We start from the raw sequence: 21928 nt of genomic DNA on the forward strand, positions 1-21928 counted from the left end.
GTTCTTAAGAGGTTTTTTTTCTTTTCTTTGACTCTAATGGACTGTTGGCAATAGCAATTAATAGTAGGTATAGATAGACACTTTTTTATTTAGTATTAAGTAAATTAGAATAATATGTATTTTAATAATTTGTATTAGCTTTAATAGTTTGTTTTTTGTATTAGTATTAATTATTATTATCAACATGATTGTATCTGGCTAAATAGCTAAGTGCTAAAGCCACAAATAAAATAAAATAAAAAAAACCCATCACAAGGGAAAACCACCCTACATCTTTATAAAATGTTCATAATATTATTTCCTTATGACTAGATACTTGCTGGAATAGGTTTGTAACTTTTAAGTCTTAAAAGCAAATGGCCACATTTAAAGTGTATGAACATGACAATACTGAAAACAATGTGGAACTACAACCAATACAAGTATACCTTAACCTATGCTCACAATCCTTTTTGAATATAATTTAACAATCCGTGTCAGTGTCTAAGCTACTTCTATTTCTTAACTAACGATGTTTTCTTTCTTTTCGCTCACTTTTTCCAATCGTAGAGGTTAATGTAAAAGCCAATGGGACAGCCTCAAAGAATTACCTTGAAAATCTACGTTGGTCAATAATTATTTATTTATTTTTTAAGTTTAGTATAAATGAAAACGGGAGTCAAAACAAAAAAAAATATCTAGACTATCACTCTTCCAAAGGAACACCTAATGATCAACCTCTAAAATTAAACAGAATTTCACTAGACGAACTATACAAGTTAACACAAAAAGAAGAAAGATTCCAGTCCATCCCTCCAAAAAAAAATTGACCACAGATATATAATATGTACACCACCAATATACAGGGTGTCCCTAAGAGATTTTTTATTGAAAATGGACATGTATCATTCTTATGGCAAGAACATCTTAAAAACAAAATTATAGTGAGATTTGTCCACCCCATAAAAATTTTATGGGGGTTCTGTTGCCTTAAACCCCCCCCCCCCCAAACTTTTGTGTACGTTCCAATTAATTCATTGTTGTGGTACCATTAGTTAAACACAATGTTTTTAAAACTTTTTTGCCTCTTGGTATTTTTTCGATAAGCGAGTTTTTACCGAGATGCGACTTCTTTTTTAATATATTTACATAAAAAATTTATGGGGGCTTTGTTCCTTTAAACCCCCCAAATGTTTGTGTACGTTCCAATTAAACTATTATTGTGGTGTGGTACCATTAGTTAAACACAGTGTTTTTAAAACTTTTTTGCCTCTTAGTCTTTTTTTGATAAGTCACCTTTTATTGAGATGTGGATTCTTTTTCAAAATATACCTAAAAATGTAAATTATAAATAAATTTTCAGATTATTACCAGTTCTCTTAAATAATCATACGTGTACCATATACAAATATGTGGTGGATTCGACCAATATTCAAAATATCTCAATAAACACTACTAGGAGGCAAAAAAGTTTTAAAAACATCGTGTTTAACTAATGGTGCCACAATAATAATTTAAATAGAACGTACACAAAAGTTTGGGGAGGTTTAAGGGAACAAAACCCCCATAAAATTGTTATGGGTTGCACAAATTTTACTTAATTTTTTTTTAAGATGTTGCTGCCATAAGAATGCCACATGTCTGTTTTCAATAAAAAAATCTCTAAGAGATTTCGATATATGAAAAAAAATTGATTTTCATTTTGTAACTTCAAAGGCTGTAACTATTTTTGTGTGTACTATTGTATATAGGTAAGTGAGGTTCAATCAACCTATTTTTGACCCCAGAATCTATGGTATAATTTATGACCAATCTTTTCGGGACACCCTGTACATCCTGCTCGCAAACCTTTTAATTTTGACAAAGTAAGTTATCAATCGCAGTAGCACAGAAAACGAATATAAATATCGTCTCCATACCACCAGATTGACAACAGGTGGAATACTTTCTTTGGTTACACCTCCTGAGATTTTCAAAATTTATAAATCAAACAGGATGCCGAGGAAATTAAGATGAGAGAATTTTAAATAATTCACAACTCATCTGCTCAGCGTGGTGAGGCGTCCACAAACGAATGGAGGCGCAGACACAACAACGAGTCAGAGTCTTCCTTCGGAAAGGAAAATTCAATGAGATATATAAAGGCCAATAGGCAGGACATGTGACACGCAGTAATAAACGGAGAGGCAGCGCTGAAACATCTCTTTGAATTTACTAAAGCTAAATTTTTCACAGTTGATTACTGTGATTGTGTAGAGAAACATACTGCAGTCGGTCAAGCGAAACGTAGAACAGGGGTTACTGAGATGTTATCAAAGGTAATTAAATCCATTTACTAAGGCTGAAAATCAGTACACACATTCTAAGTTAAATATAAATAAAAGTTATTATAGTCGGTCAGCTGTATGACGGGACAGAGCCGGTCGGTCGGCCCCAATGAATGTACAGGGTTATTCACTATATTTTGACCCCCTGTAAACTGCTTTATTTACAGAATTAGAAAAAAATGTAAAATACAAAAGTTATTCGATTTATAAATTATGATTTTTTGACATATATATCGGACTAGTGACGTCATCCATTTGGGCGTGATGACGTAATCGACTATTTTTTTTAAATGAGAATAGAGGTCGTGTGCTAGCTCATTTGAAAGATTATTCAAATCTATATACAGTACTATAAACATTAAGATCATTATTTATACAGGGTGTCCAAGAAAATTTTTTGAATTATTAATTAAACAATTAATTTAATTAAAAAAAATTTTTTTGGACACCCTGTATAATTAATCATGTTAATGTTTATATTCCTGAATAGGGAATTAAATAACCTTTCAAATGAGCTAGCACTCGATCCCTATTCCCATTTAAAAAAATAGTCGATTACGTCATCACGCTCAAATGGATGACGTCACTAGTACGATATATATGTCAAAAGGTCATAATTTACAAATCGAATAACTTTTGTATTTTACATTTTTTTCTAATTCTGTAAATAAAGCAGTTTACAAGGGGGTCAAAATATAGTGAATAACCCTGTACATTCACTGGGACCGACCGACCGGCTCTGTCCCGTCATACAGCTGACCGACTATAATAACTTTTATTTATATTTAACTTAGAATGTGTGTACTGATTTTCAGCCTTAGTAAATGGATTTAATTACCTTCGTAGGAAAGCAACTTTGATACCCTCTCAGTAACCCCTGTTCTACGTTTCGCTTGACCGACTGCAGTATGTTTCTCTACACAATCACAGTAATCAACTGTGAAAAATTTAGCTTTAGTAAATTCAAATAGATTTTTCAGCGCTGCCTCTTGGACAATAACGACAATCGCTTTATAAACAAATCTGGAAAAGACCAGATAAGAGATCTGTAGGATGGGGAACAAGGTTATGTTTATTTTGCGAAATACAGATACGCACGGAAGGTGAAAAATGAATCAGTTACGTTATTTCCCGGAAGATTAGGAAGGATAATGTGCGGCCTGTTGATTTACTTGTTCCTATGACGGCATTTTTTATTTTTTGACAAATTTTTGAATAGTATAAGGTAATTAGGGTTATAACCGGAACGGCTTTATTTAAGAATGTAGTTAAATATTAGGAATATGTTAATTTAACTGTAATTATTCTACATTCAGATTTTATTGTTATATTTTCAAGGTCATTCTTCTTTTGAGAACCTCCGTTAAAATATCTTGCCATGTAACTTAAAATTACACAAATATAAGCTAGGGTCCTTTGAAAGTTGATATGAATTTCAAATCGATATAATACTTTTTGTAGAAATAGGGATAATCTGCAAAATAATATCACTTCACATAATCAAGGCACGATTGTATTTCAGTACTCGTTTCAAGAAAATTCAAAATTATTCTGCATTATTTACTTCTTTGATATGACCTTTATTGGTTTCTTTATAAAAATACAAATTTTATTTTATATTTACTTTTGCGAAAAGGAGAAGTATTTTGTGATATATATTGTAAAGTTATTGACTTGTGCGAAAAAGTGAATTAAAAAATATACAGGATGATATCTTTTATTCGTTTCTATCACTCAAAAGTATTTTATTTATTACGAATATTGTGTGTCCCATTCATAATGATTTAACCAAATTAAGATCACTAAGGACTAGAAATAAAGTGATAAGGATGTTGACCTCTTGTATTAAATACTTTGCACATTTCTAAAGGTTATATGGTGTCCATTGACATGATTTGAATCTATAACCACAAAACAATTTGTTCCCACTCCGATAACATCAGACTTAGTCAACGTAAAAATGGTTGATTACCCTTTATTTTAGTTTTAAAAGACTTCCTCGCAATTTTTTAAAATAATTTAAAAATAATACTTACCGTAACAATTGAACTACTCTATAATTTTAGTCCCCAAGATAGTTTTAAAATAAGTTGCACTGAATGATGCAGATGTGAGTTTCAAATATTTTGACGTATTTTATCGAAGCAATTTTAGAAGCAGTTCTCGAATTTCATCTTTCTTTTTAATATGTGTAGTACTATGCTTCTTCTTGAATATATCATCGCCGATATTATAGAACTTGTCTTTCAAGTTTCATTTATATTTTCGCGACAACCAACTCCGCTTCATCCATTTTTGTATGAAATTATATTAAAAAAAAACAGTCCGTATCGTCGCCCTAATATGAAAAATGCACAAGTCCAAAATATTCAATTTTAGTTTTGTTTTGTACGGCTCTGTTTTCTTCTAATTTAGTTTACTAGATTTTGCTAAAATTGTGAAAATGAAATCTGCATAAGTCCGCCCTTGTTAGTGGCCAAACCGTACAAAAGTACATATTTGTGCTTTCCTGATGTTTATACAATAAAAAGTCTTTTCATTGTAAATGGGTGAGTACCTACAGGGTATAGGTTAAAATGACACAACATATTGTTTGGTACTTAAGCATTTAATCAAGGAAAATAAGATATTATAGCCAAGGAAAAAAGATACTATACCAAAAATGGCTTAACACAAAAAATGAAGAAGAGTACAACAGATATAGAGAAAAGAAAAGAGAATCAAGACATACAATCATTCAAAGTAAGAGAGAGACCTGGGATCGAAAATGCCAAGAAATCGAAGCACACATAGGAGGACGAAAATGCAGTGAATCATGGACATTTCTGAACAAGATCAAGAATAACGAAACACGCAACGACAAACTACAATTAATACTAACAGATAAATGGGTCCAACATTATAAGGACTTATTAACTGAACATAGGCCCGAATACTCACAACCAACAGAGACGGAAATACAATTTTTTTTTATTTAGCTAATGCCTCGACAACTAATGGCCATTGGCATGGTAGGTACGGTAAATTTTAGCAGTTAGGTACCTAGTGTCATGTGTAGTGTGTGTGTGTTGTAAAAATGGAAGATCTCCGGGTCCAAGTGGGATCAATGCCGAACTACTGAAAAATGGAACTGAAAAACTTTTCAAATCTCTGGCATATGTATTTACAAAGTACATAAATGGCGAAAATGTACCCAGTGACTGGAAAATAGCTTATATATCATCGATTCATAAAAAGGGCAATAAACTAAAATAGCAATTATCGCGGAATATCAGTAACAAATACAATAAGGGGCCGTTCAAGTATTACGTAAAGCAGGTTGGGGGGGGGGGTCAAAAGTCTTCAAAAATTGCGTTACGCAATAGTTAAACGCCCATTAGAGTGCGTTACGTGTGGGGGGGGGGGGTCAAAAATCTTCAAAAATCGCGTTACGTAATACTTGAACGCTCCAAAACAAATCATCGACAAAAAAATTAGAACGGAATAGGCCAATACACCTAGTTTTTATAGATTTGCAAAAAGCATAAATATGACAATATACCGATACCGAAACTATGGGAAATACTGCAAAACTCCAACATTAACTTTACTCTCATAAAAGCTGTTCAAAATTTATACAGTGACATGAAATCTGCAGTAAAATTAGGAAACAAAATAACAGATTTGTTTACAGTCAACAAAGGTCTACGACAAGGATGTTGCATATCACCTAGTCTGTATAAGATTTATGTCGCCAAAGCCCTTACAACATGGAAAAGAAAATGCAGTGGAATGGGCATCCAAATCGACGACAACATCTGCCTGTACACCCTTCAGTTTGCAGACGATCAGATAATATGTGCAAACAATAAGGAAGATTTGGAATATATGACTCGCAAATTGAAGGAAGAATACGAAAAATGGGGACTGCAGATCAATGTAGAAAAAACACAATATTTATGCCTAGGTGAGGATTCAACTGATATGATATTGGACAATAATCAGAAAATAACTAGCTGTGATAAATATAAGTATTTGGGCATTAATTTCAACAAGGAAGGTACTGACGATGCAGAAATTAAGAGCAGAATAAATAAAGCAAGAACGATAATTAAATCATTGAACGGAGTTTTGTGGAGTACCGAGATAGGGAAACAAAGAAAAATGAGAATATACAACACCATGATTAAGAGCACAATGGTATACGGATCCGAAACATGGAGAATAAAGGAACACCAAAAACGTAAAATAGAAGCTACTGAGATCGACGCCCTAAGAAGAGCAAGTAGAACATCGAGATTGTACCGGGTTAGAAATGAGGAAGTAAAGCGAAGAATGAATTTACAGGAAACGGTTGTAGAATGCATTGAGAAGAAACAATTAACGTGGTACGGACATGTTCAGAGAATGGGGGAGGAGAGACTGCCAAAGAAAATTATGAAATGGATACCTACAGAAAACAGGAAAAGAGGAAGGCCAAGAACGACATGGATACAAGGAGTAAAACGATCAATGAGTGTACGAGGATTAGAAGATGAAAACTGCAATGATAGAAGGTATTAGCAACAAGGCATCGGACAACGTCGGAGGACGTTTTGAACCCGAATTTATATATAATTAAGCACTGGATAATTGTTTAGGAACTTGTGCAATTTTCACATTATATTTAGTTGTATACAAGTGGAGTTATGCACAGTTAGTTTTTTGCCTCTCTTGTAAAATCAGGTATTTTGGGCTTATGCATTTTTCACATTAGGCCGACGATATAACAGTATTATATCCAATGATTACATGCCTATGAGCTCAGATTTATTTGGGGAATACTGGCAAATAGATTTGAAGTAAAACTTTATTTCTACCAGTCAGAACAAGAATGGTTTCGATCAGTCCACGGAACAAATGACCATCTGTAGTGCCTTAAAAACTCTAATCGAGAAGTCTATCGAATATAATAGACGCCTGATTTTATTTTTGTTGACTTCCATAACGCACTTGACACAGTGAAATATATAATGTTGCGAAAATGCAACAACTATGAAGCTTTATTACATGGGTGAGAAGATTAAAATTGGCAAATGGGTGCAGCGGGGACATAATGTGTCGCCAAAACTATTTATAACAGTCATTTAAACGGTTAAGAGTGTGACTCAAAGGGTATTGGCTAAACATTGATGAACAGAAACCAAACCCTTAACCTAGGAACAGCCAGAATTGTGCGTCAACAACTAGAGCAAGTAACACACAGAGAAGGTTTAAAAATTAACTGAACGAAAAAAAAAATTAACGCGAATTAACCAGACATGTTAGGCTACTCAAAGGACTAACTTTGTGAAAAATGTATTCGAAAAAATGAGAGACGTGTTTAAAACAAATTTCCAATCCATTTAAAAAGGAAAGCTGCCAACCAGTGTTTTCTACCTGTCCGCACATACGGAGCAGAAACCTTAACTTACAGAACATCAGCGGAAAAATTGAAAGACACAATGTAAAATGGAGAAATCATAGATTGCAATAAGCTTCAGAAATAGACCAGGAAACGAGGAGGCTTGTAGACGAACATGAGTGGAAGACATTAACGAACGTACTACAAGGCAAAATGGAGATGGGTGGGACATGTTTTAAGAATGAAAGACAGGTGGACAAAGAAATTGGTTGAATGGAGACCACAGCCAGACAAGCTAAGTCGGGGAAGACCCTTAATGCGACGGACCGACGACCTCAAAAGAATTGCGACCAATTGGATAGCAGAGGAGGGGCCTATGTTCAACAATGAACAAATTAGCGCTTATTGATGATGATGATTGTATTATATGAAAACTTAATGTATTGCTATTATCTTGCAATCCCATTTTTATCCATAACACCAATCCAATCAATAGCCATGATGTTGCCTTTACCTTGCGTTAGTAGTACTATCTGCAGTTTAAAGAACTATTTATTCTGAAGTCATAAGATTTTTTCCGTGAACGTAAATTCTAATAATACTTTTGGAACTAGAAAACCATTTTCCTTCTTCAATTGATCATTAACTAAACTAAACCAATGTGTTTTATTCATTTTTCAACAGACTCACATTGTCTATATCACTAGATCTGAGTTTCTCTAATAAGAGAACAACTGACTATGCTCTGCCTGTTGTTTCATATTTAAACATTAAATAAAGAAAAAAATAACTAAAACATATAAGAAGTAGCATCCTGTATATTTTAAACATTTGAAAAAGTTACATATTTTATATATTTTTGTGTTTTTCCATGAAGCACTGAAATACCGAAAATTATTCGAAACGTCTACAGCAAATAATTTTTCCTTAACCGACCGATCCTTAGCGGTGAATTGGACCCTGCCACTTTTTTTGGACACCTCTTTTTCTAATTTTTGTTACAGCCTGTATAGATAAAGTTACGAAAATTACTTTAGGGTAGAATGTAGAGCTTAGTGAGGAATCATCACTGTGGTGCGTCGGGTTCTCTCCAGTCGACTTGCGCCCAATCGGGCAATTCAGTTACGTATTCCCAACCAGGGCCCTAAAAAATAAAATATAAATTAGATAAACAAATAAAACACTAATTATATACAATTTTTTTTCAAAAATGCTGTAAATGGAGATGTGTACATAACGAAGAAGGTTCCACGTTGTTGTAACGATCCAAAAAACGTTTTAATTCACGTATTTCAAATTCCATCTTGTATAAGGTTTTAATTGGGCGCCTACATTTAGAATTATTTTATTTTTAAATTAAATAGGCATATTCAGTATAACTCATAGATTATTCAAGAAAAAACTCAAGGAAAAATATTAAAAAATAAACCAAATAGGCAAATTTTTGAAGACACCTCAAAATATAATGAATACGCCCCCCCTTAAGGATAGCTATGACACGAATTTGATAGGCAACTCATGCTAGAAATATTTGTCTATGTATAAAATTTAATAAAAAAAATGTTTCGTCCGGCAAGCAGATGGGTACAGATCGACCTATATTCGGATCCCGTATTATATGTGGAATGCTGAAAGAGTCAGACATATTCACCATCTGCCATTTCGGAATTGCGGATTAGAATTAAAGATTTTTTCGTGCCAGAGGCAGTGGCGGATCTAGAAATTTGCCTTGGGATGGGAAATTTGCATTAGGGGGAACCAATGAAAAACCATCAAAAAACATAAAAAGATAAACTCAGATTACATAAAAGACATAAATAATAACTTATAGGCATTAAGTTCCCTTAACCTAACTAGCGTGTTTATTGGGTTGAATTTGTTTTTCTGTGGTTTCGGTTTCCTGTCAGCTATAGTTTGTTTTTAAACCAAGAGGAGTGATTCAAATTTACCGCGTTGTAATACTTGTTTGTAATTGGTCCAACCGCAGGCAAGTTTACTCCACTGTTATAAAATTTTGACACTAATGACATTTATCAAATTTTGACACTTTTGGCATTTCATAGGTTAAATAGTTATATCGGCGATTTTTTGTGTTTTCTGTGTTATTCCTTTAATTTTTAGATTTTTAGTCTGCTTTTATATAAAAAGCAATTGTTTTTAAAACTTTTTAGCGACGTAGTAATATAATATAATATTGATGGATTACCGTTGAGGGCCGACATGATCAACCAAAAAAGAAGATGTATTTTGGTGACTTTTCTAGTGACTTTCTTGGGTGTGAATCTGTCTTTTTGGCTTACTCCTCTTGGTTAAAAAATTAACCATAATATACACTAAGCACCAAAATTAACGCACCACCTTAAAAATGTGACATTATTGATGTCTTGTATTTCCTAAACTTGTGGTCCGATTTTAGTGATTTTTTTAATATTTTATAGCTTCAATCTTCAAGAATATCGATGTAATAATATTGTTGCTAAACAGATAAGTGTCATTGTATACCGGGTGTAACAATGATAGTGTGTTTTTTCCTCAAAGTTTGGAACACCCTGTGGAATATTCTGGCGCATATAAAATATTGAAATTAAAACTCAACTGTAGCCTTATGCTTTCTTAACATTATGCTTTTTGATTCATTAGCTTATGTTGGATAATAAAAAAGTTAGGTACTTTAACAACTAGCAACGTTCTTCATCAATACAGGGTGTTTCTAAATAAGTGCGACAAACTTTAAGGAGTAATTCTGAATGAAAAAATAATGACCGTTTGCTTTATAAAAATGTGTCCGAAAATGCTTCGTTTCCTAGATATGGGATGTTGAATTTTTTCTTACAAACTGACGATTTATTTATTGCTCTAAAACCGGTTGCGATATGCAAATGAAATTTTATAGGTTTTAAGACGTAGTTATTGCACATTTTTTTGGCATACAATTAAGAATTTTATATTCACCATTGGCGTGTATATGGGTAATATGACCGGGTAATATGACCCGTATGTACGCCAATGGTGAATATAAAATTCTTAGTTGTATGCCAAAAAAATGCGCACTAACTACCTCTTAAAACTTACCAAATTTCATTTGCATACCTCATCCGGTTTTAGATCAATAAATAAATCGTCAGTTTGTAAGAAATAATTCAACATCCCGTATCTCGGAAACGAAGCATTTGCGGACATGTTTATAAGGCAAATGGTCATTATTTTTTTATGCAGAATTACCCCTTATAGTTTGTCGCACTTATTTAGAAACACCCTGTATTGATAAAGAACATGGCTAGTTGTTAAAGTACCTAACTTTTTTATTATCCAACATAAGCTAATGAATCAAAAAGCATAATGGTAAGAAAGCATAAGGCTACAGTTGAGTTTTAATTTCAATATTTTATATACGCCAGAATATTCCACAGGGTGTTCCAAACTTTGAGGAAAAAACACACTATCATTGTTACACCCGGTATACAATGACACTTATCTGTTTAGCAACAATATTATTACATCGATATTCTTGAAGAATAAAGCTATAACATATTAAAAAAATCACTAAAATCGGACAACAGGTTTAGGAAATACAATAAATCAAAAATGTCCCATTTTTAAGGTGGTGCGTTAATTTTGGTGCTTAGTGTATTTTTGTTTGAAAATTCTTTTTCTTTAATTTTGGACCTTGTTAGGGGGAAATTTCTTTATTTTCCCTCCTCGTAGATCCGCTATTGGCCAGAGGGCATCTTTAACATCTCTTTTATCAGGAACGTGCGTCGTCGTGAATAATATTTGCAAGGCTCTAATAGCATGTATAGTAGGTACTATGGGTGTCCAGAAACTCTACCGACAAACGAAGACAGGAGATTCTTCAGATAATTTTAAGATAATTTAACCCAATTCACTTAGTCCGAAAATGCTTCATAAGGGAGCTAGAGCTCTTTGAAGATGGCGTCTTGTAATTAGTTTTTCTTAAATACCTCCAGAACGCTTCTATTTAGAAAAACAAAAATTGGTACTCGTATTTATCTTCAAGATATAAATCTAATCCATCCATTGCAAATTTCTAGTACCGATCATAGGCGTCAGTTTTGGGTAGGGCAACGGTTATTTTATCGCATAACTTTTTTATTTTTAACTTTTATGCATTTCTGATACTGGATTATTAAATTGGGAAGTATTTTAGTACTAAAAGGTACTCTTGTTTTAAATCTGTAGGACACGCCGTTTTCTAGAAAAATCGATTTAAAAACTTTTCGCTTTTTGAATTAAAAAAAAAAATTAAAAAAAAAACTGTTTAGAAAGACGAAAACTGGTACATTTATTTATTTTCCAGAGATAAATCGATTTCATTAATTTCGAATTTCTAGTACTGGTCATAGGCGTCCGTTTTGGGTAGGTCAACAGTTATTTTATAGCATAACTTTTTTGTCTTGAATTTTTAAGCATTTTTGACACTAGATTATTAAATTATGAGGTATTCGAGTACTAAAAGTTACTCTTACTTTATGTTGGTAAAATACTTCATTTTTTGTTGCAAAGTTCTTTTAAATTTTTTTCAAATACCAAAAACGAAAAACTTTCAAATCGATCTTTCTAGAAAACGGTGTGTCTTACCGACTTAAATCAAGAGTACCTTTTAGTACTAGAACACCTCACAATTTAATAATCCGGTGTCAAAAATGCATAAAAGTTAAGGACAAAAAAGTTATGCGATAAAATACCCGTTGCTCTACCCAAAACGCACGCCTATGACCGGTACTAGAAATTTGCAATGGATAGAATCGATTCATCTCTGAAAAGTAAATATGCATACCAATTTTCGTTTTTCTTAATAGAAGCGTTCTGGAGATATTTAAGAAAAACTAATTTCATGACGCCATCTTCAAAGAGCTCTAGCTCCCTTAAGAAGCATTTTCGGACTAGGTGAATTGGCTTAAATTGTCTTAAAATTATCTGAGGAGTCTCCTGTCTTCGTTTGTCGGTAGAGTTTCTGGACACCCTGTAAACGTTTCAATATTTCAATATAAACGTTTCAATATTCATTTTAGTACTGTTTATTTTGCCGCATACTGTACAAAAGTAATGTTTCTTCGATAAAGTTTATGAACAGACTGACTATAAAAAATTTAACAAAACGAAATACAGAAAGGAAACATGCATTTACAAAAATTCAAAATCAACAATGGATTCAGCAGGACGGGACAACCTGCCATACGACCAGAGAATCTCTTCGAATGCTGCGCAATCTTTTTGGGGATCGCCTTATTTCGCGTGGTAGTGATTTTCCATACCCGTCGCACATCGCACTCACCAGACCTAACGCCACCTGATGCGTCCATATTATGGGGAATGCTGAAGGAGACTGTTTTTCGTACCTATCCACCGTCTGACATTACGGAATTGCGGACTAAAATTAAAGATTTTTTCGTGTCGTTCAACAGCATCAGTTCACAGAGATGATTGAAAACCTTGGTGAACGCTAAGAAAAAGGCTTAAAACTGAATAGAGGGCATATTAACATCTGTTTTATCGGGAACGTCGTTGTCAATAATGCTTGCAAGGCTATATTATAATGTATACTAATAAAAATATAAATAATAATAAACATTGCAAATAAAAAGTTGCAATAGAAAGCTGAATGAAGTTTCAACATCAAAGTGTGAATATACAATATGAAAATATGAAATATAATTAATTGTTTGCACATCATTTTTGTCTAAGGAGGGCGGTGCCCCGTAGCCCTCTCTCCTCCCTCACCAGCCGCCACTGTTTTTAATTCAAGAAGATGTGTCGCAATTATGTCTTAACTACTCTCTCAACTAATACAGCAGCTCCAGCATTATTACGCTGGTAAACCAGTGTTTTTACATGGTGATCCTGACAAATCACCTATCTATACATGGCGATTCTGACAAATTATACAACACCTTCATACACTTTAAATAATAAGACTACTGAACTAGTCTAATAAGACTACACCATAATTCATGGAAATCAACTGTGTAAGCCTATTCGGTAAGTTGATATATCCCTTTTCAAGAATATAATTACTTTAGAAATAAAGTAGATATGAAAAAGATAAACTATGATATATGACAACGACTCACATAAATGAGTACAATTTCCGCAAAACTACGAGAACAAGGGGAACAAAAAGACTCATTTCATTATTTCCATCAATGCAACATGCACGAAATTTGCACTCACTCTAGAAATTAAGCTTCTGTGATAAAAACCAAGTTGTAACAAATTACCCTCTCGCAAGTTTTACCTACTATCATTAAAAACATTTGCAACGCTCTTTTGTCATGCCTGTTATAATGTCCTCTTCATTAGTCTCGACATACAAAGACATTTTATTTTATTTATGGCTACTATGTTGGGTCGTTAATAATTTACAAAAGCTAGAGATTTATACATAATTTTGACTGAAGATTTAGCTTTAAATATTTTTCGCTGATAGTCCTGTCGCCAGGGGGGGTACAACGGCCTCGTTAATTCAGATGGACTTACCCAAGTTTTTTTTATGTATTTTGACCCGTAGAACACGAATTTTTTGGGTAACAGTTGATCCGGATGTCGATAAGATTGTTATAGACCAAGAACTTGAGGAATCAAATAACAGCGATTTTTGGCAAAACAAAACAATATTTTGTATTTTTTGGGTCATTTTAAGCAAAAAATATTTCTACAAGTTTTTTAGTAGGATGCACAGTTTTCGAGATAAACGCGGTTGAACTTTCAAAAAATCGAAAAACTGCAATTTTTAAACCCGAATAACTTTTGATTAAAAAATAAAATAGCAATTCTGCTTAGCGCCTTTGAAAGTTCAAGTCAAATTATGTCGGTTTTGATTATTTGCATTGCTAAAAATTTATTGTGTTATTGTTAAACAAAGCTACAAACAACTAGTGCGTGAGTGATGTTTCTATGATTTCTCATTTAAAATCGAACGAGTAGGTAGAATAGGTACTAGTGCAATCAAGACTATTTCTACGTTACATGCGTTAAAACACATGTAAAAGCACGGGAAACCCTACGTGTTTATAGCTTTGTTAAACAATAAAAAAATAAATTTTTACCAATGGAAATAATCAAAACCGATATAATTTGACTTAAACTTTTAAATGCGGTAAGCAGACTTGCTATTTTATTTTTTAATCAAAAGTTATTCGGGTTCAAAAATTGCAATTTTTCGATTTTTTTAAAGTTCAACCGCGTTTATCTCGAAAACTGTGCATCCTACGAAAAAACTTGTAGAAATATTTTTTACTTAAAATGGCCCAAAAAATACAAAATAGTGTTTTGTTTTGCCAAAAATCGCTGTTATTTGATTCCTCAAGTTCTTGGTCTATAACAATCTTATCGACATCCGGATCAACTGTTACCCAAAAAATTCGTGTTCTACGGGTCAAAATACATAAAAAAAACTTGAGTAAGTCCATCTGAATTAACGAGGCCGTTGTACCCCCCCTGGCGACAGGACTATGAAGGCTGAAGTAAATATTGTAATTTTTCAGTTTTATGTTTAAATTTGTAGGAAATTTGTGTATGAACAATATGTTGGCACCTGAGTGCCAACAACGGCACTCACATGCCGTTCACGCACCGGTGAGTAATATGGTTACTTCATTCAGTTGCCGTTCACGCGCCTAGTTACTTCAGTCAGGTGTCGTTTAACAGAATGGCTCCTAGCCGTGTTCCATCCTCTTCGATAGGAAGTGAATGGATTAAGACTTAAGCGAATGATCCGAATTGTACAAAAATCGAGATACGCTTATTCTACAATATGGAGACTTCAAATTTGATGCTTGCAATGTAACAAAAATCGAGATACGCTTATTCTACAATATGGAGACTTCAAATTTGATGCTTGCAATGTAGCCGGTTATATGTACCATTTTTCTGATATTATTATGCCCGATTTCACCAATGATACCTAAATATTTAAGAATTACCTAAGTGGGTTTAGGTACTTCCTAACTCTAAAACTAATTTCACTATACGATAAGAATTGCCTAAACCGATTAAGCATTACCTTACGTTAGGATACGGTTTTCGATCTCCCTAAACTTTAGGTATTACTTATCGTTGACAGGCACGTTGTATTTTTACAATTTTGACTAATGTACTTGTGACGTTTGTCAATAATTTCCTTCTTACCTTAATATTTCTGTTATTCTGTAATTTCAGTAGTTGTAATTTGGTGTTATCTTATAAATATACTAATAATACGAGTATAATATGTGTTGGAAAATATAGAAAATCATTTGGAGTTTTTTACAGGTCTATTGACAAAATTATGTAGTCTACCTACTACCTAACAAACTAGTGTTGTGTTTCAAAAACCCATTCATGATATCACTAAAAGTGTGTCATTAAAAATTAATAATAAAAAGCAATTTTCAACGTATTATTTATTTTAAAATTATTTTATTAATGACAATTCAACTAACTTTAATTTTTCGTCATATGTGAAATTTACAACTCTTTTCTCTTCCTCCATTTCACTGTACATATACAAATAACATACAAAACTATATTTATTATATACGAACTTAATTCACAAATAACTCAATACTAAATAAAATAACTATAACAGTACAAAACTGAATAAAACCAAATTGGCAAACAAACAGTAATGACAAATAATATTTATCAAAAATAGTTCAAACGTACCTGAATTAATACGTAGGAAAGAATTTCCTAGATAAGCAGTTCTTTTAGTTATGAAACGCTATTGTTTTTAAGTATTGACTTAGGAAGTTCCTATCGATAAGAATTACTTAACAAGGCAACTGTTTAGGTATCGTTGGTGAAATCGGGCATAAGTCACTTGCTTTTTTAAATACAATACTCTGTATATTGTATTATTACTGACGAAGACGAAGGTCTTAAATAAATTTTTTCAGTGCCAAATAGTTTTGAAATAATTCAGTAAATATAGAATGCTATGATTTTGACATTAATTCATAAAACTAACAATAACTTGACGTTGATTAAAATTTTTTAAAATAAATTGTATTACCTAATAACTAAAGCTGGCAATTGTTTTATGTGTTTTTAAAATCTCTACAAGATAGATGGCTTTTAATATGAAAAAGACTGAATTACTGTTTTAATAATGAGGGGTTACGGCGATAGCAAAACAAGATCTTATAGGGCCGGCTGTTCAAACGCTAATCAAAAATGGAATCAGCTGATCATTATCAAATATTTAATTACTATCAACTTTGATTGGGTTGCTGAATTGTCACTATTGGATTAGTTATTATTTGATTATATTATATTATATTAGTTATTGATTGATTATTTGTTGCATAAACGTCAACTTGATTGACGTTTATGCAACACATCACAATGAATGATTAGTGTTTTACGTGTATTTGATATCGCGATTTAATTCCCATTAAGAAAATCGATTACAATCAACGGATTGGCGTACGAACAACGGATTTTGTTATTTGATGGTTGTTGGGGACTTGATTATAATCAACTTTTTGATTAACGTTCGAACAACCGGCCCATAGTGAAGTAGCCTTGTAACTTGTTCAACGATACTTTACCAAACCACTCTCGTATCCAGAAGGCGACGGTATAAAAAACTTGTAAAGCGTTTTGATGAAACTGGACGAGTAAAAGATACCATTCAAACAGGTAGACTTGATATTATTACAATAAAAATATATATTTAATGCAGAGTTTCGTTGAAGATACACATACATCCTCACGCAGAGCCGCAAAAACACATCATGCAGGTCATTCTTCAGTCTTGTGTGTATTACATAAGAATTTAAACCACCATAGATTACATTTAAGTGAGGTACTGATTAATAAAATTGTAACTGCCAAAATAATGTTACACTGTGTGGAAATGTAAATCGCGCCACAAGTTAAGGTATTAGAATGAGGTAAATTCACACCTAGAGGTACGATTCCGAAAGTGGCTGCAGACTGTAAACTGCAGCGACAGTGTCGTCTGCGGTCAGACCAATTCCGAGCAGAACTGCACTGCATCTACATAATAGCAATAGCGACAACAGCATTGCACGATGGGAATTTATTTATAATAGTATAATATTAAAAGTCGTATAAGTAGGATGTCAGACGCAATGAACAACGATGAATTAATGTTATATCTTTTGATGGAAGAAGAAGATGACGACGATCTTTTACTTTTGCATTATAAAAGAAAAAGGAAGTCAACTAGGTCTCTATTTAAAAATAGCCAATTTGAAGGAAGCTTGCGTCGTAAATAACTGAATATTTTGCTACAAAATTAATTAATTGCTCTTCTTCTTTATTTAAAATACTCATTTTCAAAAGAAATTCAATTCTTTTCACTTTTCAGTCAATTTGGAAACAGCAAAAATACGTGTTTTCGCTCTGCGATCGGCGACACTACTGGTTCTGGTGCAGTACTGAGGTCCGCGGTGGCGACGTTCTGCGTGCGACGGCGACAGTGCCGCTCTACTCGACATACAGCTCATAAGAAACCATATGAACCAGTAGGTCTGTCGCTGCGGTCTGCGGTTTGCAGTTTGCGGTCTTGTTCGGAATCGTCCCTTTATGGTGAAAACCATACTCAAAGGCCACAAAACCTAAATATACGGCCGGGTATAGTGGGTACACAATTCATTGGACCGGTTATTATAGAAGGGAATTCAACAAGCTATACTTATGAAATAGTACTAAGCAATAAAATTGTACCTGCCCTGAAAAACAAGTTTGAAGCCAATTTTAATAATTTCTGGTTTCAGCAAGACGGAGCTCCAGCTCTGTTTGGTGTAAATGTTCGGGGTCATTTAGATCAGACATTTTCCGGACGATGGAGTGGTAGAGTGGGTAGTCTTGAAGGCCCTCCTCGTTCACCCAATTTCAATCGTAAAGATTATTTTTATTGGGGATACTTGAAAAGTAGACTATATAAAACAAAACCAGCAAGTGTTCCAGAGGCAAAGAATTGTCGACGAATTCATATTAATTTCTAGAGAAACACGAAGAAATGTAATAGACGCATTCTACCATCATTTAGAATACTGTTAAATGGCGGCTATGTACGCATTTGATCTCGCTTGGCGGCGCTAGTGTAGTTGGAGGTCAACGTTTTGACAATTCGTGAAGTTTGTATATGGTGTTTTTGATTACGATTTTAAAAAATAATAAATTATGGCCGAAAAATACGGATCTTGGGCTGTTTGTGCGTTGAAAAACGAATTGAGAAGGAATGCGAGAGTTACTGGAAAAAAGGAAGCCCTTATCGAATGATAAACTATATTAATCATCGTCTCAATGTTTTATTTCTATAGCTCAGAAGGTATAGATTTGAGGGTATTTATTTGGTATTGACTCACTCCCCCCACGAGTCTAGTGTGTATATGATATCTGCTTTACTTTTTTATCAATTTAAAATTCCCAAATAAGTACCCTCAGCATTAATTTTTGTGTTTATCTCATTTAAAAATGTGATATTTTCAAAATATGGTCGCCATGACAGTTGCGCATTTGGGGTAAATTTGGTTTAATCATGGGTTGAGCGCAGTTGATTCTGCAATGTTGCCTTATTTAAAAAATAATAATAATTTCTTATAGAAATATAGAATGTGTTAATTTAATTAAGTATAATTATTTGGGTGTTTGTCTAGGTGAAAGGCGATATTAAATTTAAGGTGAAATTAGAAAAAAATAGGGTTAGGTTTGATTTGGTTATGTTTTAGTCATTAAAGAATATTTGAATGGTACTAGGTCACTTTAATTTTCAGTTATTAACTTGTTTATATTATTTTTGATTAGGTTAGGTTTGATCAGGTAATGTTTTAGTCATTTTAAAGCATATTTTAAAGGTAACATGTCACTTAAATTTTCAGGTATTAACTTGTTTATATTATTTTCGATGACGCTAAGTTAGGTTTGGTCAGGTTATGTTTTAGTCACTAAAAAATATTGAGAACTTGAGAATTATTTCAAATTATTATTTCACATTTTTCTATATTATTATTTTAAATATAATTTTTTTTATATTTTCACTTCATAAAAAGCGATTGTAGATGTGGCAACAGTGTGAATATATAAAATTGCATATCTTAATCCGTGCGTTTATAATAAATTTTGATCTGAATTTTATAGTGAAGTATTCTATTTTTACAATCGAATCTAGGGGCAATACGTAATCTGTTTCAACAATTTTTTTTTGCAGATACGTGCATTTATTGTCAGTACATATTTATCCATTCTTATTACTACAATCCACTTTTTTCTCATCAGAATATTTTTGAAAATCCTGTGTCTTGATGTTCTCGATGAGCACAAATGCACAGCACAACATTGAGGGATTTTATGCTTAAGTTTAATTCACACAGCCAAACAAATATGCAATATTTACTTAGAAATAGATTGATTTGAAGTGTTGACGTAAGTTGAGGTGACCTCCAACTACACGCGCGCCACCTACGTTGAGCTTTCCAGATTAGCTGCCATTAACAACAGGAGGATATTTTGAACACTTGATTAGGTACAATTGTACAAGTTGTACAATTTATTGAAACGATTGGGCGTGTCTAGACTTTTGTTTTATCTTTTTAAGATGTTCCTGAGTACACAATATCAAAAGTATTGTATACGATTGAACTGATATTGAAGTGGATATATTAATACAGGTACAATATACAGGGTTTTGTATTTAAAAAATCAAAAGTGACTAATGAGGATAGAAAATATGACAACGTTACAAAAATATCAAACTTCAAATCTTTATCTTGCAGAATAGTTGTATTCCTTCATGTATATAATTTGTACTATCTGTATAAGAGATAGCTTGACGTTTCCAGACTTTTGATTGACTTTGTATTTTAAAATTGTAATACTGATTAGTTAGAGTTCATACCAAACCCATCTTTCAGTGCGTTATTAATTTTGACGTCATTATGGATTTTAAGAATGTCGTGAATGATTGCTTGACATTTTAGTTAAATCTGACAGTTGTCAGAATATTATTATTTAAAATGTTTTAACGAAAAAATAAATAAATATAAAATAAAATTTCACTATACAATGTCCGAATATACCAACGATATAAAATATTTATATTAAGTCGTTGAAAAATACTAACCTAAAATTACAATAATTGTAATTTTCCCCGTTGACATTGTGAAAGTACTGTCACGATCGATTACTTCTGTGTCAAATTATCTTTATTCACATCATTGATTGATTATCTATTTAGAGCATTGTAATCGCCAACCAGTTATACATACATCTAAGTCGCTTTAATATGCAAAGACCCGTCAACGAATACATAATTTTATAAGTTCTATATATAATAATCACGGAAATACGATTTTTCTATCACTTCTAACTTATGCGTTAAAGAGAATTCGATAATCTATGACACACTGAAAGAAGGGTTTGGTATGAACTACATCCCTTTCTGAAAATGTAAGCAGATATAAAATCGAACGGTCAGGAGGGATTCATGGCTCTCCCCAGTTCGTTAAATTTAATATTGAGTTACTTGAGGTAATTATTGAGTAATTGAGTTACTGTATCATTTCCGTCTTCTATGGAATCTTATTATACGCTGATTATATTTAAAATTAGTTTAATTCAAAATCTGACAGAAACATATTGTTCATATTATCATATTATTTCAACAACCAAACTGTTGAAAAAATTTAACTATAAACATACACAGTACAGCAACTAGTTTCTGTGTTAGAAAGCCATGGAATTGAGCTGGTAGGTAGATGTGAAACAATTTGTGTTGTTATACGTAGGTACACCCTGTGTGCATAAGCAAATCACTTCTACAGTATTGCCAGGGTAATCGTCTTTATCTTACATGAGTATTTCCACTACAAAGAACCTCAAACATAAGTTTTGTTGTTACCAAATGTTGCATTTAATAATAGTGGATTGCTCGATTCATTCTGTTTAAAACAACTGGAATGTAGAGTAAAGATATACATATTTATCAAATATCATCTTCTTTATCTTACATGAGTATTTCCAATATAAAGAACCTCTTACATCAGTTTCGTGGTTACCAAATGTTGCATGTAATAATAGCGGATTGTAGGATTCATTCTGTTTAAAACAACAGGAACGTAGAGTAAAGATATACATATTTATCAAATATCATTCAATATCTACCATTACAAACACAAGGTTTTGTAGCATGATTCACACATAATATTCTTTTTTAGAATTGTTTTTGAGAATCGAATAAACCGTCCATTAAAAACTATTAAAAATCTTTCAGCTGGACCTTGATAACGTA

General features: G+C 32.7%; 1 protein-coding gene across 1 annotated transcript in view; it reads right to left on the reverse strand.

Annotated features, from left to right (window-relative positions):
* Nucleotides 1–8468: 8468 nt before the first annotated feature.
* Nucleotides 8469–21928, reverse strand: part of LOC114337127 (pseudouridylate synthase RPUSD2-like) — a 398024-nt gene continuing 384564 nt past the window's right edge. Inside the window, exon 10 of the mRNA XM_050643903.1 lies at nt 8469–8812. Within this exon, the coding sequence (XP_050499860.1) occupies nt 8735–8812 (78 nt within the window). The 3' untranslated portion in view covers nt 8469–8734. The remainder of the gene's footprint in view (nt 8813–21928) is intronic.

Source organism: Diabrotica virgifera, chromosome 2 (assembly GCF_917563875.1).
Source record: "Diabrotica virgifera virgifera chromosome 2, PGI_DIABVI_V3a".
Lineage (NCBI taxonomy): Eukaryota > Metazoa > Arthropoda > Insecta > Coleoptera > Chrysomelidae > Diabrotica > Diabrotica virgifera.